Source organism: Xiphias gladius, chromosome 18 (genome assembly GCF_016859285.1).
Source record: "Xiphias gladius isolate SHS-SW01 ecotype Sanya breed wild chromosome 18, ASM1685928v1, whole genome shotgun sequence".
NCBI classification, from domain to species: domain Eukaryota; kingdom Metazoa; phylum Chordata; class Actinopteri; order Istiophoriformes; family Xiphiidae; genus Xiphias; species Xiphias gladius.
Window position 1 is genome coordinate 8,749,438 of NC_053417.1, and position 24,430 is coordinate 8,773,867.

Consider the following 24,430-nt stretch of genomic DNA (forward strand, 5'->3'; position numbering starts at 1 on the left):
AAGGATATATTACTCAAACTTCCTCATGAACCTTTTTTGTTCCTTTTAGCACCTGAAACAACAGGCCTGGAGCAAAAGGTAGGTAATAATAAATAATATGAACTGACCTGAGTGTTGACACCAAAAAAGGGAGAGGGGGTGAACAAATATGGATGCCTGAAAGTGGCGTGGTGCAGATGAATGCAAAGGGAAACTTTTTGTTGTGAAGGACCCTGAGTGATAACCTTCCCCCTGAAGTATTTTCATTTAGTTTCTGTCTGTGTCTATTTGTGAACCTTTGGATGACACATACTGATAAAGCATGTCTATATGTCCTTGTATACAGATACCCTGTGTAGTATAAAAAGAACCGCATGTGCATTTGCTGTCTTTGTCTGTTTTTGGACTATATCTGCACCTTATGCCAGCAGCTTGTTTTAGGATTGTAATGATGTTGGTGTGTGATGCTTGCTGTCAGTTTAATATGGTAGGCATGTTGAAATACAGCAATTCATAGTTTAAATTCACTCACTTTTATTCAATTTAACTTTTAACCTTACCTTCATTTGCAACACATCAGGAAATAATGAAGATATCATTCGGAGCCATAATATTTAAAAAAAAAAAGTCAAGGAAACTGAATAATGTTAAATTTGTAATGAATGAAGAAAAAAAAATACCAGCCTCCAGGGCATGTTTTTTCATTATAATTCCTTCACACAATCAAACCTGAATGACCACTATAAGAAAATCAACTTATTTCACTGAAGCACAAAAAAGTTTTAGATACTTGTTTCATTGCACAAATCCACACTCGAAATGTTCACATCAAGCAGCAGATACAGGGACTGTGTGTCCCTGTCACACTGGATGAGATTAAAAGTGATACAAAGAAATGAGAAAGGGTATTGACTACAAAAGAGCAACAGCAAGAGTGGCACAATATGGCCGTTCAAACAGAAAAGCAGCATTCCACTAAACAACAGGCATGTAGTTAATAATTCAGTGAATATAAGAGTCCGTTTGAGAGAAGGTTTTCTAATATTCATGTGACATGATAGCCAAGACAGGAACTCTTGCTTTCACTGGGCACAGTGTTATTCATACCGTGAGGCACTAAAGTATTTTGTAATTCATAGCCTTGGTTTTAGGCCAAGCAAGGAAATAACTAGACCAACCCAGAGCTTCAGTAGCGAACTCAATAATTCAAGAAGATTTGTTCTAAAAATTCTAAACTGATGTTTGTCTAATACTCAGAGATAATTCAGTCAATAGTTGTGAAATCCCCAAAACAACACAAACACAAAGCCAGGAATGTCAACCTTCAGCAGGCAGATCTACAGTTATATTTATGAATTCAATCATAAGTAGTAACTTTCGTCATTACCTACTGTATACGTAATTGTTGGGAACCAAAAAGAGAGCAACAATCTTTAAAATCGCTCTGAGAGCTATGGATTAAACTTGCACGTAGGCTCACTAGAAAAAAATAGCTACAGGGCAAACTAAAAAACCAAAACTACCAAAACTTGTCTTAAAAGAAAACATGGAGAATTTTATGGTCAATAATACGTTAAGCCTTGCTTCCTGGGAATATTTTCATTTCAAGCCAGTTGTGAAGGGAAAGGTCTTGTCTGCTTCAAAAGTGTGGTTTTCCTCATTACTGTATGGCACAAGGCAGTTTGTATTTTCTCTCTTTAAGACCAACCTTACATGGCAGCTGACCAAAGTCCCTTTTTTATTTTCCTGTGCTTTGAAATTTGATTGCACTTCTAATTGCTGATTGGTTAAATCTATGCAGATTCTCTGTCTGCAAAGCTAAATTTACACAGCACAGGTCCACATTTATGGCTTGCAGTCTCCAAAGGATATACCTGATGATATGACTGTATGAAGTGTAAGTGAGTTTCTGGTGTGATATAACATTTTGGAACTTCTTATAACATGGCAAAGAACAAAACTACATAACTGCAACCTTATTTGTCGACAGTGTCGCCATGTGTAGCTAAAGATGTATGTGGTTGTGGCTGACAAGGTTCTCACCTTGGAAAACACAGGTAGCATTAATGGCCTGGAAGTAAATGCTGCTAAACTGTACATGTACTGTGGCCCTCTCAGCTTTCTTGCTGCATTACTCCAGGAACACTTAAAGTGACTAGACCTAATAAATACTTGAAAAACATTGTATATAATAGAGTTCTTACAGTCATCTGTGTCCTTCAGCAGGGGATGGAGGAGAGTTCTTGGCGATCCATGGCGTAGATCCAGTCTAGGAGATAAAGTGAAATCAAATTGAATGACTGGCCGAATTAATTTATGGAGCTGCTATAAGTCTCCACATAACAAATACATCTATCTACTGTTCTGCTAGCTACATTTAATTCTGCTGTCTGAAACTAGTATCTCTTAACCAAAGTAACCCCTGACCATCCTCTGTAAATTCTGAATGCTGACAGCAGAGCAAACCCTGCTCTTACCTAACACCTTACGCGCAAAAGTAGTTCTACACGCATACAGTAAAAAGTTGGACAATTATAATGGCTGTATCTATGTAACACATTATTGCAAAAGCTTAACGATTACAACTATATAAGAGCAAACAAGATGGCAAACAAGATGGCAGTGCCTAGATGATATTCAAAGAGCAATCCCTACACTACAACTACACCTGTCCAACCATATCCTCATGCAAAACATCATTAATCCCTGACCGGTGTAATTAGGAATGGGCTAATCACCTTCTGTCCGCATCAGCAGCCTGAGCCTCTGGCCTGTTGGTAAAAAGCTCCAGGACAGTGAAGCCTCGGCCCAGGGCCTGCTGGGTACCGTCTGGCTTGGGTGAAAATGACACCAGCTCCAGAACCACCACCACGCTGGGCAACCGCAAAGATGTATGGAAGTATAGGACCTAGGGAAATATAAACATGGAATGAATCAAGACTATCAATCCTACAACTCTAATTTGCTTAGAATGTACCTTGGATTCTATCTGGTGCCATACAAAGAGACCTTACAATAGTCCCTGCAGTGAAACAGAGAAAGGTTTTAAGGTCTGTGGTCTAAGCCACACTGTTGATTTTTAAATTACACCAAAGCATATTGTAATTGAATCGAATGCAAAATTGTGGCATCGCCAGGCAAAAACAAATATTTAAATCAAGTTAGCCAATTAGCACTAAATTAGTGATTACTCTAAAAGCCTAACTATATCTGCCCAAGCCATACTAATGACCAGTTACTATAAAAATACATTTTCCTAACAATGTTGTATCTTGTTCCAAAGCTTTTTGTAAACATATTATCATCATAAACAATAGTAGGGCATACATACTTTTCATTAACTACAGACTAAGATTGAGTTTGTGGATGTCTGCTTTGTGTGCCAGACTACAGAATTGGTGAAAACTCAAAACAGACAAGTCTGGATATATAGCAGCTTAGCACTATAGGAATGAACTGATATATTTGTCATTTCCCACATTAGCAGACCTATTCTACCCAATGGTATGTGCTCTTTTAGTGCATGAGGGAGTAAATATATTACAGAAAGAACTAAGATCAAGATGAGTTACTGTATATGAATTATACAACAATTATGGACAATAGACAGCATGTTGAAAGTAACTTCAGGGGAATGGCATATTAATGAGTACATGTAGAGTTTGAATCTTGACACCAGGAATGAACAGCTAGAGACTATACCCACACCAATATATTGGTCGGCCGATTTTGGAAAGTTAATAAACAATGACATATACAGTACACACACACACACACACACACACACACACACACACACACACACAAACACACACACACATATACACACACACACACACACACAAGTGTATGTTTATACTGTACATGTATATATATTTAATGAATATGATTTGACTCCCTAAAATCTCCTTAAAATCGTTCTCCCAAAAATCCAGTATTAATCGAACTTTACTATAGACTTCAATTTTCACCAGGTTTGTTTGTTTGATTTTCATACAAAACATGCATCCTTAGCTTAACTTATAATATAGGTGTGGTAATCGGTTTGGAAATTATTGGGATCATTCTTTTTATATTTAAGGAACATGGCTGTCTTCAACCTCCACAACCAACAAAGGAAATTAGTGACAACAATACCATGAGTTCAAGGTATTAAGTTATCAAGTTATTCGCAAAGCTACATCCATGAAAAAGAGTGACAGGAAAATGGTGACAAGCGTGAATCAGATTGATGTAGCTGTACAGGTTGTTGTAAGTGAATTTACATAAGTAACAATTCTTAAATGGGCACATTTTTTCAAATTTGTGCTGCTATTAATTCTCTGTGTTCATGCCATGAATGTTGGTATCATATTGTAAGTCTCTAAAAAGAATGAGCCAAACATCCAGGGCTGACAAGAATATTTGATTGTTGAGGATGTGACATCAAAAATCTAACATTCAAGAGGCGCGTATGTTCCACTTGTAAGGACACTCTGTAGGATTACATTGGGGGTCTGACCTCGCTATTTTTACACAAGTTCAGAGGAAGACAGTCGAGCCTTTTGGGAGCCTGTTTGTAGTCAGTGCCAGGTAGGTGCTATTGTTTACCCACTCTGATTTGCCATTCAAATTGGAAATAATAGCCTACCTACAGCAGAGCCGCACTGATTTACATGCACAAAGGCCTGAATATGATAAAGAGACCCACAAATTCTCTGTGATCCATTAGTCCCCAAGCACAATAAAGCCTGTTATTTTTCAAAACCATAAAGAAGAACATGAGCTACCTTGAAAAACAGAGCCAGTTTCTCCTAGCCCACTGTGGCATAGCCTGTTCATCTTTTGACCCAGCTATCAGCCACAAAAGAGCCATATATTCAAATTCAAAGCCTCAGACATATTCCTATTTTGGCCACAACAGTCTTTTATCTCTGGGCACGGTGAGTTTAAATTGCTACTTTTCCAAATACAAACACTGCTGAATACAAATGCACAACCTGGAAGTCAAAGATAGTTGTCTAGCCTTGGTTTGATTTTTTTTTTTAATGTCCATTGTACTTTGCCTTGCCGACAAGGCTGTTGAGATTCCAAAATTTTTATGGCTCACAAACTGGTGTCTGTTTGGATGAAAGTATCCTGCTGAAAGTGATTCAGCATAAACAAATTTTCTGTCAAGGTTTTGTCAGCATGGGCCAATGAGAAAGAATGAGGTGAGTAACAATGTCAGAGTACTGAACATAGAAGCTCTGAATTTGTCAGCTTTCAATGGAAACTTTTTAGGGAATCTTGACACAATTTATCTATCTTAATCTGACATCTGGCTCATTTCTCATTAAAGATAATGCGCAGTTTCTCAGGTACTGAGAAATTACGCTGGAACTGAGAGAGATATTCTAGTAGCACCAAACACTGGATGAACTGAGAAAGAAAAAAATATCCCCCATCCCAAGATGCTTGTCATTCAATATTCATAAACTGAAAACTTTACTTTCACTCAGTTTATTTATTTATTTCCAACCAACCTTAACTCCCAAATCAAAGCCTCATCTTTGAATGAACTTCTATTGAACCTATCCCAAGCTGTATAAACAAGAGCTTGTGAGGGGGGTCCATATTTTCTATTTATTTTCTATCATGTTCACCCAAATTTCCTCCACCTGTTATAATGTAGAATTTGTATTGTGGTCAAAGACGTAGTCCCTAGTCTTGGAGCAATCCAAACGTTGACATCATTCAAAATGGATTTCCAATACAAAGGTAGAATTCCTCTTTCATCTGCCTCACCACTTTGATACACCTCCAAATTGATTCTTGTCCAATCTCCTGCAAAAAAAAAATGAAATAAAAACACTGTTCCCAGGGACCAAATATCTCACTTCCTCGATTTGCAATAATTCAGATTTACAGAAGGATGTAGTCAATGCTCAAGAAAACTGGTTATGAATATTTTGAGAAAGACAAGCTGAGATACAGATAAAATAATGTCAAGTGCTCTGAATATATATTTACCTACTTTACCCATTTATCTCTGCATATGAGCTGATTTGCACAATTTTTCCATGATGGTATAGCCCTTTTTTAGCTTCATCTTGTCATACCTCAGTTCTGTTTTCATATCTTTTTCCAAACTGGAGATTTCCTACCTGATTGTTGTTGTTTAGATCCTGCTTCAGATTCCAGTAATGGTGTTTTACTGCTATGTGTCTGTTCTTGCTCTTGATCAGATACAAAGAAGCCTCACTGTTTTCTCATCCACACAGCTTTGCCGTCATTTGTCATCAGCTGCAATAAAGTCAGACCTCCCCTTGCTATGTTCATCTCTTGGTCAAGTAATTATGTCTTCTAGGCTAAAAAAAACTGTGACTCCACACCCCAAGTACAAGGCAATGTTGCATATTTTTCAGAGATCTATTGGTATACCTTACTTTTTCTTTGATTGGTTTGTTTTTATTATGCAGACTTGGCACATTTGTAAAAGGGTTCTTATTCAATGCATTCTTTCTGATTGTATAAAAAAACTGAATGAATCCTGATAACACCATTATACACAAGAGCTGTGGAGAATCCTTTGCAGCAGCAACTCTTGTCATGTCTTTCTTCAGATTTGGGTAGATTCCATTTAAGTTATGTTTAATTTGTGTATCTGACATGCAAATGTTCGAATGAATTACGAAATTTTGAGAAAAAGATTATTATAGATTCTGTTACTCTTAAATCCATAATTACAAAAATGAAATCCTCTCACATTCAAATATTCAGCACTGACATTTGTCTCAGTTTGTCTGAGCAAAGCTCCAAATTTGTACCATTTCAACACAAAAATAACTTTAAATTAAGGCAATTTCATGAGATGTTGCCCCTTCCCAACATCATGGCAGCAGTGGGAGATACCATTGAGAAAAAAAGCTTGCATCGGCAGCGACGCCAGTTGCAGCATACAGTATGTCAGACCTAATGAGAGGTTATACTCCGCAGTGACTGTCAACAAGGCAGTAATCAATTCTCCCAGGGGTAAACATCCCCCCCCCCCCCCCACAACTTGAACAATGAGGGGCAAACAGCAATGGGATGATATTAAATCATAATCATCACAGAGGCATATAGCTTTAAGTAACTGTCACTATCAACAACCAGCCTGTCTACATCTTTTTTACCCCTTTTTGGGTAATGGAGCACTTAGCTATGACAGGAAAAAGGCAAATGAAAGTGTTGTTAGATGTAAAGCTATAGCTTTACATCTAAAAGAGATAGCAAGAGACATCCTGAGCAGAACTTTGTGACGGTGGTTATAGTTGCCTTGAATTACAATCCCAAATATAAATTTGTGCGTGCCTAGTGTGCCACATTTTGTGACAAGCTGAAGGGGTTCACCTGACTGCCTACTGTCATAACAAAAACTGTACTACAACATTCATCAAGAATCACTGATTTGTAATGTGTATATGGAACTTATTTTCGAAAATATCAACTAAAAATTTGATTGGCGCTATTGCTGTCAGTTGGTGCTAAACATGCAATTATGAACCCCTCATAATGCTATCAGAGTGTAAAAGCAAAAGCTAATTGTTCCTGCACCCTCGTGGTGGTCATTCAAATGCTCGACTTGTGGGCAACTGGGCAAGCAGTGAAGGGGCAATCACAGGCATTGCACAAAACAAAGAGGCTGCAAATGAGCACTGTTTTTGCATAGAGAGGTCCAGAGCACCAGGAGTGTAATTGGATAGGCCCTGTTGTTCGACCACTGGAGGCTTCCCAAAAGAAAAGCAAACAGGGCATTTCTATTTAGCCAACACACTTGCTGGGAGGCTGGAGGCACCAGTGTCAGCTACCTGGGACTTAGATAATAGACCTGCTACACACGTCTGCATGGTTGATTTAGTTATTCGCATGTTTTGTATGTACCTGTATGTACCTAATATGAATAAAGGTTGTCAGCATAGAAAAAAAGCACATGAATACACAATCAGGCTTTAATGCATTACAGAAGTGTACATATACAGCAACTCTGAGCTCCTACTGTATGACTGCTGTTTGCTGTATGTCACGTACCTTTGCCCTGAGACTTTGTTGTTTAAGGCAAAACTCAAAGTCATAGCTGAGCTCATGAAGTCATTATTATTTACTTACTTATCTATTAATTTTATTTAAAAGGGACAGCGATGAACTCAAACATAAATGTCACCATTTGATGTACCGTGCCAGATGACAGCTTCAAGTCATATGAAGCAAAACAAGCACATGCACTCAGAAAGATTCTTAGCTGTAATGCTTTGATATTAGTTTTGCCAACATAGCCAACGCCTTGAAGTGGTGGAGAGAGATAGAGACGGAGAGAGGGAGAGAGGGAGAGAGAGAGAGATACATTAAGTCATTTAACAGGCACAGAACCAGTGGGTATCAGCATTACAGATCCTCTCGGTGTGAAATTCTATGACTGTCACCAGCATAGGAGGGATGAGAGATGGCAGTATGGATTATAGAGAGGCAGAGAAAAATGACAGGGATGGAGGCTTCAGGCTTTCTTATGGCCAATAATGTCAATGGATCGCAGCTGGGGCAGATAAGACTGAGTATGCATGTGTGTGATAGTTAAATCAAATAGACTTTCAAAAAGAGCTTCTCACTGATCCAAATATTTGGACCCATTGCGAAACTAATCTATGGAAAACCTACCCAAAAGAAACCCCAGGACAGTCAGAAGCAGTCTGAATTAGACTGGAGGATAATGAGACCCAAATTCATTAAAACAAATTCCAAAAATAATTCCCAGTTAGTCTAAATATAATTTGGACTGAGTCCTAGCTTGGCTCCAGACCTCTGACAATCACTGAAAACAATGAAAAATGCTGATAAGTGTGAATGGGATTGACAAAGCTAAACTGTTAGTTGTAAGTTGACTGGCCCAAGTAAAAACTCTTAAATCGTAGATTTCTTCTAATGGCATTAAGAAATGTTAAATGAAATGCTCTTAGCAACCGCTAACAGCTTCTGTTTCAACTCAAAATTATGTCAAGAGGAGAGATATGTCAGCCACCAATGACTGATCTGGGCAAAATAATACCACCTCCTAAAGACAAACATTTAGCATAAACAATGACTAATTAATGATGTGAAATAAAAGAGCAATTAGTCTAATTAACAAGCTACTCTGATCCTTGGTTGGGTTTTAGTTACTAAGAATCGAGTGGACCTCTGAAGAGCTATACTTTGGATTCCTCTTTTACTGTTTAATATACCTACATAGTCAGAATGTCATCATTCATTCATTTTATTGGATCTACACACGCACAAAGGTTCTCATTCACTATTATGTTTACAGAAATTATCTTACTTTATGCTGGGAGAAAATACCACTATATTGAAGAACATTGAGAACCAGGCAAAAATTTTATTTCTTGATGGGTAATTGGTAAAATTTGGATTCTTGTAAAAAAATGATCGGGACGTGCCTACAACTTACTATTACCATAATACACACCTGAACCTCTATATCCCATATAAGGAAGTCCATTCGGCAAGATCAGAGATGTAGCAGTGGAGGATGTAGCCATTGAAAATCTAAAGCATGACAGCTGAAAAAAGAACAAGCAGTGTAATGGAGCTGATTGAGAATTTGAAGGCAGAAAAGGTGTTCTTTTCTATCACCTGAGTGACTGTCATGAAGAAAAAATGAGGCTTGGACTGCATTAAAAGTAGCAGTGCATGCTGTTTCCCCTGAGGTGTGCAATGTGGCTGAAGTTTAAAGAAAAAAAGGGGTTTGATATAAAAGTTTATGTCATAAGGACAAAACAGAGAGAAAAAAAAGAAAAAAAACAGGTGGAGGACAGGAAAAAGCTGATCTATCAGCCAAGGATGAGAGGACTACAGCAATTACTGGAGAAATAGCCCAATTATGTGGAATCCCTCCAAGGAATGAGGGTGACAGTGATACAATTTCTATCCAAGAAGGACATTCACAGGATAGCAATTCAGAAATGACCAACCTTTTATTTTGACTGTAGATGAGGATGCCTTGCCTGCATATATACAACTGAAGTCTCAATACTTCTCTGGTACCAACCAAAATGTCTCCATAGCAACAAAAACTAAGAAATGTCAAATATGAAAAACTGATATCAAATGTCAGGCTCGTTATCTTGTTTACTTATTATTAACTACTAGCTTCTGATTAAGTCAAAATTTCAGATCATAACCAACCCTAGTGGGTATTAGCAACGAATAAAATGTCTAAGCCTCAAGAATACATTATGGTAACCAATGATAAAAGTTTGTAGATAGAAGAGTCCAACATAAAAATCACAGAGTTGTACCCTGATGTTTGCCTAGACTGATTACATTCAGTGCAAGCATGGTAATATTAATTTCTAACATTTTCAGCCTTTTGTAATAATAAATTGTACACATATAACCAGAGTTAGTTCTAGATTTGTTCAAACAGTAAGAAAAATAAATTTTACCTTTAACAGACTGTACACAGGGTGTCATTAGATTTTTATGTATGCAACACTAACGATTAAAAGCATTCACTGTTACTTTGGTTTCCAAATGCATGGCCAAATGTTTAGCACACAGCACAAAATTCCTTATCTGTAATAACCACTGATTCTGACTGAATGAAGTCTAGTCGGAAGTCGATCTTTCTACACTGACTCTATGTCCACTATCTCGCAGCTCTAGATCTATGACTAGTATCATTGCTGACCATCTTGCTACATGCAGCAGCATCAGTTACACATCAATCCCACAAAGTACCATGCATTTAATTTACCTTTTGAGTATTTTTCTCTAATTTTCTTTCCCAAAATTCCTTCAAATCATAAGCCACTATATGCCTCTGTCTCTTGCATGATTCGGGTCCTGTCAATGTCGAAGCAATTAGCAACATTAAAAACAAATCAAAGTCAAGCAGGAAAAAACTGTCCTTTGAGTTATTAATCAGTGGAAAGCTTACATTGTGGAGCAAAACAACCAGTTGAGTTTACATACCACTCAGTTAATTTGCTTGATTGGTGACAAAGATTAGTGGGCAATTGGGTATGTCAATCCAAATGATCCTTGTCTGAAAACACACTCTTATTACCTGATAGAAACAAGTCAACTCTTTCGCTCTAGATACAATATAGGGAAGACAGACATGGATAAGATGGATAATGGCTCCAAACTGACTTGGGGATAACATATGAAGTTGAAAACTGACTAAGTTCTTGAAAGCAGAGGGAATGTTGACTCTGAGTTGCATGTGTCCTGACCCGTTATATGCTCTGGATCCCAGCTAAGGTTGGTCTGATGCAGATAGGAAATTAACAAGATGAAAGAACGATGCAGTATCACTGACATTTTCTTTAGAGCTAACTTGATTCAGTGACAGTTCAAATCTATTGTTAGCATCAGCACTGACTCCAGCACTATATCCTTAATACATGTAATGACACCCTCCTAATCAGCACAACTCCCATAACCTTTTCCCCAACTCCCCATTAGCTTCAGTGCCCCTGGTGTTCACTGCCTTGTTCCTGACTTCAGCAAAATCCAAAGATTCTGCATTCTACAACATCCCAGCGTTGCCAACAACAGATCTCAGCGCTTGCTGGGTAAAGTCTTAGTTTGTCATCCAGGTTTTGGTCTCCTGACATTTTGTAAATCCTGTCTGAAATGCCTGACTGTGAATGCTAGAGATGCATCACAATACAGAAGGAATGCAGGAAATATACGATGAAAGGATTGGAGGAACACTGCCAGACTTCAGATTCAAAAAGGTAAAGACGGAATTGACATGTCAAAGCCTGGAACAACAAAGTACAAGACATACAGAATATTTTTCTCTGTCTCTGTCTCAGTGTCTATCTTTTCTTCTTTACCCCACACAAAGGCAGTGCAGACCCCAGGGAGAGCTGATAGCAGAATTACAGGGACGGTCTCACTATGTGTGTGTGTGTATGTGTATGTGTATGTGTTTGTGTTTGAGTGTGTGTGTGTGTGTGTGTGTCTGTGTGTGTGTGTGTGTGTGTGTGTGTATGTGTGTGTGTGTGTAGGTAAAAGAGGGAGTGATGAACAGAGAAATGAGATATGGAGGAAGAGGAGTCAAGTAAGAATCGAGTCAATACACACCACACTGGGCAGAAATAAGTCACACACACAGACGCACACATCTAACACTTCCTCGGGGCTCTCATCTATCCCTACTGTCACCTCAGTAGTGGCCCTTGTGGCCCTTGAATTCCCTCGATCTCACACACACTCACACACACACACCTACAGTATAGAGCTGTGTATTACAAGGTGTACCACTCCAGTGATTAAAGCTGCTGGTGGCAGCAGCAGCTGCTCCGCTAGATGTTTGGTCTCCTTGGAACTGAAATATTGATCAGTTCTCAGGCAAGGTAGCACAGTCTAGTGTGGCATGCCAGTTGGGAGAAGGAATTAACACCGTCTACGATGCCATAGCAGCTCCTTTGTCCATCAATCATATGGCTTTTCACACAGGCAGGTTTCATAGGCTTGCTAGATTTACTGTAAGAAGTGCCATGCCTTGTAGAAGAAAATAGAGAATATAGGACAAAACATAACAAGACTCAATACAGGTTCATGTTTTACTGCTGGCCATTTATCTTAGGACTAAGCAGTTCAAAGGAGGGAATGCAAACACTCCTTTAGGCCAGTGACTATTAATACAGAGCACAATTATGTTATTCTACATTTTTCTTATTGTCAACCAATCTCATGAAAGGACAAAAACCAACATTGCCTTAGACCATTTGTGAATACTTTAACTTCCCTACACTGTCTATGGTGCACAGCTACAAGCCCATTTATTTCTTTTGAAGAAGATAATCCGGGCAATTTAGTTGTTAGCAAATAATACTCAAACAGAAATAGAACACACATTAATACACATTTGGTAAACTAGTGAGGGTTTACAGCAGCAGCATGATATATGTGGGATTGACTCAAGAAGAAATACAGCACCCATGTTCAGGCAATGAAGGAACATGTGACGCAGTGCAACAGTGTTTTTTAATAGTTTTTGGACAACAATGGAGGTCTGTAGCAATAGGCTATATGAGGCTTTGAATACTGACCCAATAACTGTTTGTAGAACATTCATTGTCAATAGTGAGAAATATTTAGAATATTTCCAGCCTTTTCCGTGAAGTATAACATTGATAACAAGACTAGTTTTCCTATTTCCGGTTCTTCATATAAAAGGTCTAAACCTACCAGTACATTTGTGAGCAGTGATAATGTTTACAATTTCCTTTAAATATGTAATGAAAAATAAGAAATGAACGAGGATTATCATATTATACACCTCACAGACAGCTTCACAAGAAAGTCACAAATGCATGTCCTCAAGAAATGCTGAAAGAAGCTAAATGTTGAATGGAGAGGAGGCTTCCAAAGACTGACTACACTATCTACACAGCAAATCGTATGAGTATAAAAAACACAATAATACCACAGCAAATACAGCTTTGTATGATACACGCTGTGAGCCCCATAACCTTGACAGTCGCAGAACAGATATGTGTATCCTGATTCATATTAATTTCAGCTGCTGTTTCACACACAGCCAATGAAAGAGTTTTAAAGCATTCCTCTTTAAATTTGATAGTTTACAGGCAGACACAATTACAGTCTTGCACCAGACATTTCTAAACCAGGTATGATGTATAATGTATTAAACACAATATTAAACTGAGCACATACACAATAAGGCAATACAGACTGCTTTTAATAATCTCTGTCGTGTTTTGCATGTGTTTATGCCACCAATGTGACAGTCTAACACCTATGTATAATCTACAATGCACTGATTATTCAAACACATTAAAGTAAGAGCAAAGTATCATGAGAGAAATAAATTAGTCTCTAAAGCCTTCCACATGCAAGGAAGAGACCTAATCAGTAGTTTTATCAAACCACCCAAGATAAGGCCGTCGTGTAAATCAATATCAACAGGCTGAAGAGCTCATAGGCTACACAGTGTAAGTCACTCATACAAAATAAAACGTGATAATTGCACCATTAGAGCAAACAACACCCACACAGTTAGACATTCATTTGATTGTCCTATTAAAAGGTTCATTTAATAAATAATAATTCCTTGCCAAATTGATTAAAACAACTTGCTTAAAAGAAATGCAAGTAATGAGACATGTTGTTTTCTTCATGTTTGTGATAATGGCCTTGAGTAAATTTTGAGCCATGTTAGCGGCGTGGCTCCAGGGATGGCAGTGTTGGACTGACAATCAGTCAGTCCAACATCGTCCAGATTAAGATATACCAACAACTATTAGCTGGATTACCATGATGTAATTCTTTATTTATTTATTTTTTGACTCCTAATGAGTTTTAATTGAGATGTCTTGACAACTATTGGATGTATAGCCATGAAATTTGGTACAGAAATTCATATCCCCCTCAGGATAGATTGTCTTCACTTTGGTGATCCCCTGACTTATCTTCTAGTGATATCATCAGGTGAAAGTCTCGGTTTGTCCAATACTTTTGACCAAATACCTACAAAGCTAATGGCATTTCCATCAGCCATAGCAGTACTTGAAGTTTAGTGCTTAGCAAATGTTGCCATGATAACACAATGAAATAAGATGGTGAACACAATAAAATAAAATTATACCTGCTACACATCAGCATGTTAGCATTGTACTGTTGAGCTATCATGATGAGGGTAAGACCGTAAGAATAGCCTAAAAATGGCACTAGTATGGCTTTAAACTCATATTGCTCTATATTCATGCTGGCGGAAGGCCCAAAAAGCAGTGGCACACCGGTGAACTGGTATTTTCCTGCCATGCACTGAAGTTATTTCTTCGGCTGCGCTGGTTTGGTATCTTGGTGACTCGTTACACGCCCTAGTGGTAGGGGAAGCGCAGAAGAGGGTTGGCAATGCAAATCCAGCTGCGCACTGCAATCTTGGTCCAAAGAATGAGTCTGCCACCCAACTGTTCGGTGCACATTATCATGCTGACAAAAGTTGTTCAGTTTGACTGACATTAATGCCAATGAGACAAAATAAAGATTGAGTGATTCTTACCAGCTCTGTAATTCATGACAGTAAGTAGTCTATACTGACAGACTTTCATTTACTCTGGTGAGTCCCTCTACAGCCCTCTGAAAACAGCAGGTATCTGTTCCATCTGCAGTCTTTTGTCTTGTCAGGCCACAATTATGCATGGCAGATCTGCTGGTTAAATTTGGTTAACATTCTGGTTAACACCAGACTGTCACAAAATAAACTCTTTGCCTATGTGCATATCAAACTCGTCTTTTTGATTTGATTAAATATTTAAATTCATTTTAACTAAAATCAACAGGCTTGTTAGGTAACCGGGGGAAACAGCTACACACGGCATGTTTTTTTTCTGGGCAAAGTAACACCTGGAGCTCCACATTTTTAATTACAATACATGTACGTCTGTTGCTGTGATCACTAACATGATGTGATAGAGACTGTTTGGGTTACACTTTATAGTGGTGTTTCCATAAATAAAACAAAAAAGAAAAACTACTTTTTTATTTGTGGTTTATACGAGGATCATTTTTATGTCACAATATGAAGATGAAGCAGGCAACTAGCCTATTTCTTTACCAGATTGTGAGCATAATTTTTCCATGTAAAACTAGACTGAATTAAACACTAAAATGGCTTCAGAAATAAAGAAAAACAACATGAAAAAACTAGATTGCATTGCTAATCCCACCTTCACATATTTCCAGCCTTATCCACCACTACATATGACACTATGGTGGTATTATGGATCCCTAGTTATGGATCATTCTATGATAAATAAAACTGGTGTACTATTACGTATGCCACGTAAAAAACATGATGATTGAAATGTCTTCAAGATCTCCAAAGTGAATTAAGCTCAAAAGAGACACAGGTAAAAAAACACCTGTGTCGATGGACCACGGGTGTGCAGGGACTTTATCACAAATACTGTACATTTTCCTAACATAATTCATTTAATGGGATTACTGGCACTTTCTTTTCCATTGTAGAATAGTTATTATTTCTGGTGGCATTAGGGACGGATACTGAGGACTTAATGGGTACCAGCATCTGACTTGTCAGAACGGAAATATTGTTCCAGCAAAGTCAGTGCTTCTATTGATATTTGAACACCATTAATTCATTAATTTAACAGTAGGCCTCTTCAGATTGCCCACTGTTTAGTTAACTTTTTTCCCCTCCATGTTGTCATCTGCTAATGAAACGTTTGTGAGCATTGTGTGACTACGCTGAGGTTCCGTTTACATTCTGTGGACTGTGTTCACAGAGAGTGGGTTAAACTGTGTGGACTAAAAAACATCAAATGCGAAGCATGCATAGTACTTTTTATACAAAGAATAACTGTTAATTACTTTCAGAACATGTCCCTCTTTTAATTACAGAATTATGGACAAGGATTGAAAGAGAACTATTAAATATAAAAAAATTGTAAGAAGTACATATACCAGTATCAAGAAATCCCAACATTATCCATCGTTAGTTGACAGTGAGTGGGCAGAGCTAATAGCATCTAGGTGTGGAATTGTTTGTTAGTTATATCTTTCAAATTATTCTGACATTGTGGCTTTAAAATTCCTTTCAACCCTTGGGCGTTTTTGCTCCATGGTCACTCCCTTTATTTACACGCTTACGACATTGTCATTACATGTCCTTACTAGGCATGTCATATTGTAATTTTCAGATAAAGTTAGACTACTATGAAATGCAATTCATTGGTATGTCATTAGCACTATACTTTGCAGTTTATTACAAAAGTTTCTTGTTGTTTTTTTTTTATTAGGAATTTTTTTTGGGGGGGTCGTGTAACTGCCAATACAACAATTGCATGACAAAGATTGACAACTAGCTATCTAATTAAAAACGTATAATTTCTGACAAGGTTACCATATATGGAACACCAATCTCTGCTGTCCATACTCTACAGGGCAATCAGAGAAGCAGCATCATCCGCAAACCAGCTCAACTCAAGGTTACAGGTTGAATCACTGTGCTCCTTCTATCTATGGAGTAAAATAAAGAGTTGACCTGAGAGTTAGGTAATTTCACCTTTTCCCTAAATGCTGGAGAAAAGGGCAGAGCTTCCTCCTACGTGACAGCTGAATGGACACACTTGAATAGATGTGAATCATGTGTGCAATCATACGTGGTAGACTGCAAAACACTGTGCATGGCACACAACACAACACAACAAAAATACCAGACTCCAGAGAGAAGTTTATCTTCAGCTGAGTATGTTACTACTTTAGAGAACAAGGCAAAATGGGAGGGGTGGAGGCTTTAACAGTAGTTTTGTTACAGCACTGACAGCTTAAATTTGGCAACCTATTCTGCACTTTAAGGAGAAACGTATGCTTTACAGGATGTGACTACTTCCATTCATTACTCCAAGCCCAAAATATGGGATTCTTCACTTTGAAACCAGTGTGCTCTTTAGAGAACTATTCAAGAAACAAAAGCAGAAGAATTGCATGACTGATGTTCAAATGTTTTCCCATTGGTGAGGCACTGTCTTCTTCTGCTTTTCAGTGCTTTGAAGTCATATAATAAGGCTGTGTGTGTGTGTGTGTGTGTGTGTGTGTGTGTGTGTGTGTGTGTGTGTGTGTGTGTGTGTGTGTGTGTGTGTGTGTGTGTGTGTGTGTGTGTGTCTGTGTGTGTGTCTGTTTCATCCCATTTGGTTAGTGTAAGGGTTAGGTTTAGCCATGTGGTTAAGGTTAGGAGAAGGGACAAAGAATAAAGGATAGAAAAAAATAAATGATTAATGTGTGGATTTTACTCCCACTTTATAATGTGCAGTGCTACCTACGTCATACCAAGCATTTGGAGACCTAGAAAAACAGAGGTTGCACGGACAGGAACAAAACTTGGCCTTTTCTCCAAAGCCCAGCTGTCGACCTGATAATGTTGCACATATGAGAAGAAACCACTGGCTCCCCGTGAAGGCAGGGAGTTCAAATGGAGTTATCATAGTGAGAGACAATGCAGAAAGATGCACATTTCTCTCTGCAGCTCCTCTAGTCTCTCAACTTCTCCATCTGCACTCAGTAGCACAACATTGCCCTCTACTGTTACCCTGTAGAAAATATTTTAACTGTTAAACAATCTGAGTCATGATGGGAGAAAACTGGCCACTGGTGAGAAAGCATAAGGGTAGTGTGGGTGATTTAAGACAAGAAAGACTTAATAACAGGGTTTGTACAAGGACATATATTATAGTACTATATGAGTATAATAGTACTTATATATATATATATATACACACAGACACACGCATTTATGACAAAATGACCTTGTTTTACGACAGTATCAGAAACTAATCAAAGGGAATGCACTATACCCTAAAATTCCCTTTGTGAATCCTCAAAGGGAATTGAATTCGTCTGTACTGGGCTCTACTTGCTGCATTCCATACATAAAAGCAGCTTTCAGCAGATTTTAAAACCACTGACAAATTGACAAACATATCAAACTGTCCTCAAAAGAGTGCTCTACTTTCAAAATAAAAGCTTAGAAAGTCCGACTTGACAGCTCATAAACAATTCGTAAAGCATCAGACACAAAAAGCAAGAGACATTGTAATTGTCAAGACCTTGCCTCTGCCAGGGAAAAAACAAAGGCAGAGACAAAGCAAGAAAATAGATTTAGTAAGAGCTCTCTCTTTCTGTCTTTAATCACTGCGCATCTTTGCTTTTCACCAGATATTAAAACTAATCCATCATGCATGAGTAGGGGGCAGTGGGTGCCTTGCAATTTTCAGTGTACTCCTGTAACTCAGGAGAGGATCCCCCTCTGAAATTATTTGGATATCAAACAGCAATTTGCCACTCATAAACACCAGCATAAATGCAAGTGCATCAAGCCAAATCCAATAAAAAAGCTGGTGCAGCTCTTGCGGCATGACACCGAGAGGGCCAGGTCCACTTTATCATCCCGAAAGGATATGATGTGGTTTATATTATTACCCTGGATGGATAATGGGATTTGGATGCTTATTGGGATACCAAGTGGGTTTGAATGCAGGCTGTGACTATAATGGTGGATCAAAGTAAGGCCATACACTGTGAGAGATTGTTCGATCAAAAGAAAATTAAGCGAACGAAAGGGGAGAAAACAGATGGTGACAGAACTGGAAATCGGAATGTGCCATAGCTGTGACTCACTGGTGTCACTGTAAAAAGACTTATGCAACACTCTGCATTTAACAGCCAGCTACAGCTCACAGTATTCTTTCCATTAAAAAAGTGTTTCTCAAAACGTCTGTACAACAGCTCACACTGTAAGCATTGGGGCACCTTCGACAGTGGAAGCTACAGAGGAGTTCAGCAGTATTCTGTAGCGATCATAACACAGTGGGTGACTGTCCTCCAACCAGGATGTATAGAGACCTTCAGATAGTTGAATGAGAGAGAACACAGACATCCATCTCCTCCCCAGACACGTATCTGTTCAAAAATAACTAAATGTCTTCGAAGAGATGGTAAACTGGGAGACGGATTTTCAAGGGATAGGACTACATTGGGGTACATTTTGTAGTTCACAACTGATGAACCGTTCACAAGAAACTCCTCTGACAGGCATTGTCCTGAGACTGCATCTGTCAACTGGCGGATCGATGTTAAAGCTGTGTAATAGCAGGAAAGCCTTGAAAAAATTGATGCCAAAACCCTGTCATCAGTTGGGCTGCCTTTCTGTTTGTTTTTATTTCATCTTGACCTCTGGCTTTTGATTATCATAGAAGGAGGTAAGATAACAGAGCCTGAATAAAATATGGCTGCCAAATAAACTGAATTAATGAATATGAACAAAGGAGAGTAAGACCCTTGCTTGTTCCCTAATTTTTCCTCCTTTCCATAAAAAATCCAGGTCTAACTCCAAGGCAAGTGGAACATAGTCACACATCTATTTACTGGTTGTGTGGACTGTTTGGTTGCAACCTTAGTTCACTTATTGCCCTTGTTTCTTGTTTCCTGAGGACCAAAAGGGCTCACTAGTTGTTTTATAAATATAATATCATTCAACACTGAGAAGCTTTATAGGGCTGGGTATCAAACTTCAATGTTTTTTTGACCAAACTGTGTCCCCTGCACTCTCGAAAACTAGATTAAAACCTGGTGTGGAATAACATGTCAGATTCACATTTCTGTTACCTAATTCACTTATCAGACAATTCCTGAATTCAATAAAAGCTACGCCAATTTTAGAGAGCTTTTTCTTTTGGCTACTTCTAATATGCATGCTTGTGTTTAGACAGCATTCAATATTTGAAAATGTTGGCATCTTTTGTTAATTGAAAGAAAGTATTTTGTGAAAGAAACGTATTTATATTTCTCAGAGTAGCATATGAAAAACTCAGACATTGTATTAGCACTTGCATTGAAACATTTTCAAATAGTACCCAGACCAAACAATCAGTGGAGAGTAAAGGAATGTGAAAATTAAATATGAAATACAATCTCAATCAAAAACCTGTTGATGCACTTGCAAACTGAACTGAAGTGGCCTCTTTAATCACTCTTAACCACTGTTCACATTAGTCCACATCACAAATTAAAACGGGAAGAAAAGACTTTCATTGCTGTGTGTTACTGGATTGTAACTAATGGCAGTATCCATAGAGCCACTTTATAAAGTATAAAAGAAATGCAAAAAGATTTGGACTTTGTCGATATATTTAACATTTAGAATAAAATACCTCTTTACAACAACGAGTGACAAGATGTTTCTGCTCTAGCAGGTCCAACTCTGATCCTCTTTGGTTTTGGAATATTTCTTTACCATGGTATTAGCATGATTGCCTAGACTAATCTGACGCAATAAAAAATATAATACAATCAAGGGCACACACAACAAAATTACATTGATCAGCTAAAGCAAGATTTAGACTGCAAGTAAAATGCAAAAAATTCCACTCTAAATTCCATGGCGTTCTTAACGAACAGTGTTGCACAGTTCAGCTTTTGTTAAAACAACAGGAAAAACACTAGTTCTTAAATTACTAAGTGGTGCCATACATTTGCCCAATTAAGTCTCATCTCCAGACATCTGACTTGAAATGCTCTAGACTGCAAGGTGACTCGTTAGGAGCTGTTTAAAGCCATCAACTTCAACTTTACTTACTGTACAGGAAACAAGTCACCAAAGCAGGATGGATATACAAGACCAGAGGGTGCATAGCTACACGAAAGAAATCCTTTCAAGTTGAATGGATACCGTGAAGACAGTCTGATTTGTAGCATATTTCAATATCAGTTTTGTATATTTTGTCTTTTCTATCACAAGTCCTTCGTTGCTCGACATTCTCTTTAGATTTTCTAGAGGTAAAAGGAAATTTCATCATCAAAGCACATCTTTCAAATTGCACATCACATAGTTTGACATCAAAAAAAAATGTTTTTTGTTTCCTTTGTCTAATGTTGATTACAGAGGAGAAAAGACTCAAAGAATAATGGTTAGGGAAACTAAAGAAATGGGAAAAAGTGCAGCAAAGTGAGACTGTAGATTACTGCAAAACTCAAACCCCACATTTGACTGAAACTGCAGGCCATCCACAATGATTCACATGATAAAGTACATTACAATTCTAATCCCTAGTCAAACAACCATTAAACCATAAAGGACTGAGGTCCTAATGGCTGCAGTTGCCTGTGTAACAGTATAATGTAGACAGCAACCACTGTTTTCAGCAATGTAATTCTGAGCAGGGGTCTAATATAAACAATGAGAGAAAGTGATGATATAAGGAAACAAAACTAAAATTATCACCACGTCACAGGAAGAGCTGTTTTTCAGGCTCACAACAAACTGTTCACTCCAGAGTGATTTTTGTCAGTGTCGAAAAGCTGAAATCTTGTAATTCAATTTAAAGCAGATGTGTCTGTGGTCAAAGGCTCCACACAACTTAGCTGGGATGTTTAAGTTGAAAATCCATATTGCCCATCCCTTGTGGGGCTGTTTGCCCCACATGTTTGCCTCTCTGTCAACAATATCTGATCAAAAGCATACCCACACAGTCCTGATGAAGGAGATATGCTGAGTGTATGAGCGTTAATTAGAAAATAAATAATACCTATTGATGTCATATTTGTGAACTTTAAAATTGTTAACTTTGCTGTCGATGCTTATTGGGTCATAACTATTTAATGGTATAGTGACATACTTAAGATTTGAAACCCTGTTACATTGCCACATTGAAATATATCAAACCTCTTAACCCTGTAAAAATAACTATACACTTGTCATTTGTGGCAACTAGTGAGTTTCTAACTGATCTACAATTCACTGTGTCTGTAGATGATAAAAATTAGTACTGTATCCATGCTTTGCTTCCGAAAAATCCTCTGTCACAACTTCATAAGTTGTTGCTTCACATAAAAAAATATGATGTTATTCAGCTTGCAGTGTGAGAAAATTGACTGGAACGCTTATGACATGGGACTTATTGGACGCAACTGGATTCACTTATTGGCAATCAGGGCAGTTTGTAACATGCTGTTTAGGCTTGAAACATTCTCAAGAGCGTAGCATAACATAGTCCAATCATCACTGCTAATTTAAAGATGCGAGTGGTGGAGCTTTTGCGTTAATTTTAATTAAATAATGGCTAAATGAATGTAATTTATGCTTGAGTGAGTTCTGATTTTACTACATAATCATCAATCCACTGCTCATAAAATCAACATCAGAGGAGTTTGAAATAAAGTCTACAAACCTAACACACAGTAAATCAGGGCTACGCATCATCTGCAGTCCTTTAGCCTTATTTCAGTGGAATGCTTTAGGTAATTAATCTACCTCATTGAAGGATATCTTGTTGTTTTTCATCCTCTGAGGTGGGCTCTTCCATGTTTTCCCAAAGAAGTGCTGGTGATTTCTATCAAACAGGGTCACTCGAAGCTGGTAGGTCAAGTCTTCTTCCACCTGTTGCATCTCCTGTGACTAAACAGGGAAAACATCCATTTTAGAGAAGCCGCTGGTTAACCCCAACCCTGAAAGATCTGGTTGTGTGAAAAGGTAAAACCTTAAAATCTTCCAATTTAACGTTACCAACCTCCAACAAACATCAATTAGTGAGTTTACCTCCAGATCTTTATACAAGATCCAAATACTCAATTCTGCAAACATGTAGTACACCAGCTAACACTTTCTACAATGTGTATGTTGTCGTGTTTTTATTTCCGTCCCATTCAAATGGATGGAGACAGCAAGCAGTGGGTGGGAGACAGTTATACATTTTAAGATTCACCATGGTGGGTTAACTCTCAACCGAATTCAAAAGAGGATTCATAACATGCTAACACTGTTATTTTGCACAGGTCAATTTAATTGTACGTTTTATAAAATTGAAGGTCACCTTCAATTACAAATGTTTTGAACGGAGTTCTGCGAGATCTCTTCAGATCCACTGTGACATAGCATAACGCGCAAGAGCGAGATACTACATAGGCTCCATTTATCATTCCCTCTCTATATAACGACAGTCCAAAGTCAGTAGACTTTTCTCAACAACTTAAAACACTACACAGAATTTAGGTATGTTGAACCCCCACCGGATTTCTGCCGTCAGCAGAACTGTTACATCTATATCTCTGCCGAGCATTTAGGGTTATCTGTGAGCTTTCACCTGCGGGAGGTGAGGTGCAGTGAGCCGGCTGAGGCTGAGTTGGAAGCCGTGGGACCGGGTGAGGTGGCTTTCCACAGCCAGGCGGACTGTCTGGCTGGGTGGGGGAACCAACCGGCTTCTCTCAAACACTTCTCTCCAGCCGTCCGCCATGGTGGATTGGTCTTCTGTTTTTACCATTTTGTTTAGTTAATAGAAAAATGAGCATGACATTGCATTTCAAAAATCAAAAATGTAGTGTAAACCCGAGTTGTTACAGTGAATATTATCTTTTCCACCCGTTTAGATTTTCAAACCCGCGGCCGCCATATTGATATTGGATTCTACTATTCAGTGCAGAGGGGTTACTTGCGGCAATCAATGGTTTCATCAGGAGTATTCACGAGTAAAAAATAATAATACAAATAGTAGGGATTGAGCGTAGAGGAATATATTTGTGCAACGAGTCATTTTATCCCAAAATTAAACATGTAAACAGAATTTCGAAAGGGTCGTCTTTAACCCTCTAAACCTTTCATTTGGTATTTCCCGTCGTGCTGCATCAGTTGCTATGGTAATGTTCACGTTGCCATGTAGGTCTAACTACAAGTCTATGCACTATGGTCAGTGGAGGAGTTGTTGGATTGTTAGATTGTCTTTGTCACTTTTAATTTATGTTTTGATAATTAAATACCTTATAGTTTAAATATATATACATATATGTGTTGTGTTGCCCACCCTCATTGATATATATATGGGACTGACAAAATAATAGAAACACCTCTCAGTATAATGCAATACAGTTCAGCAGCACGGCAAACTACCCCCACCAAAATGATGAT

The 24,430-nt window shown here is 38.1% G+C and overlaps 1 protein-coding gene across 2 annotated transcripts in view; it reads right to left on the reverse strand.

The window, feature by feature from the left end:
* nphp4 (nephronophthisis 4) overlaps positions 1-23,903 on the reverse strand; it is a 163,287-nt gene extending 139,384 nt beyond the window's left edge. The window contains exons 1-4 of one of the 2 annotated variants that reach the window (XM_040152451.1): positions 23,613-23,903; positions 22,784-22,921; positions 2,718-2,887; positions 2,184-2,248 (exon numbers count right to left, since the gene is read on the reverse strand). In XM_040152451.1, the coding sequence (XP_040008385.1) occupies positions 2,184-2,248; positions 2,718-2,887; positions 22,784-22,921; positions 23,613-23,789 (550 nt within the window). In that variant the 5' untranslated portion in view covers positions 23,790-23,903. Of the gene's footprint in view, positions 1-2,183; positions 2,249-2,717; positions 2,888-22,783; positions 22,928-23,612 lie in introns of both variants that reach the window. The other variant, XM_040152450.1, reaches the window with a different exon arrangement.
* Positions 23,904-24,430: the final 527 nt, after the last annotated feature.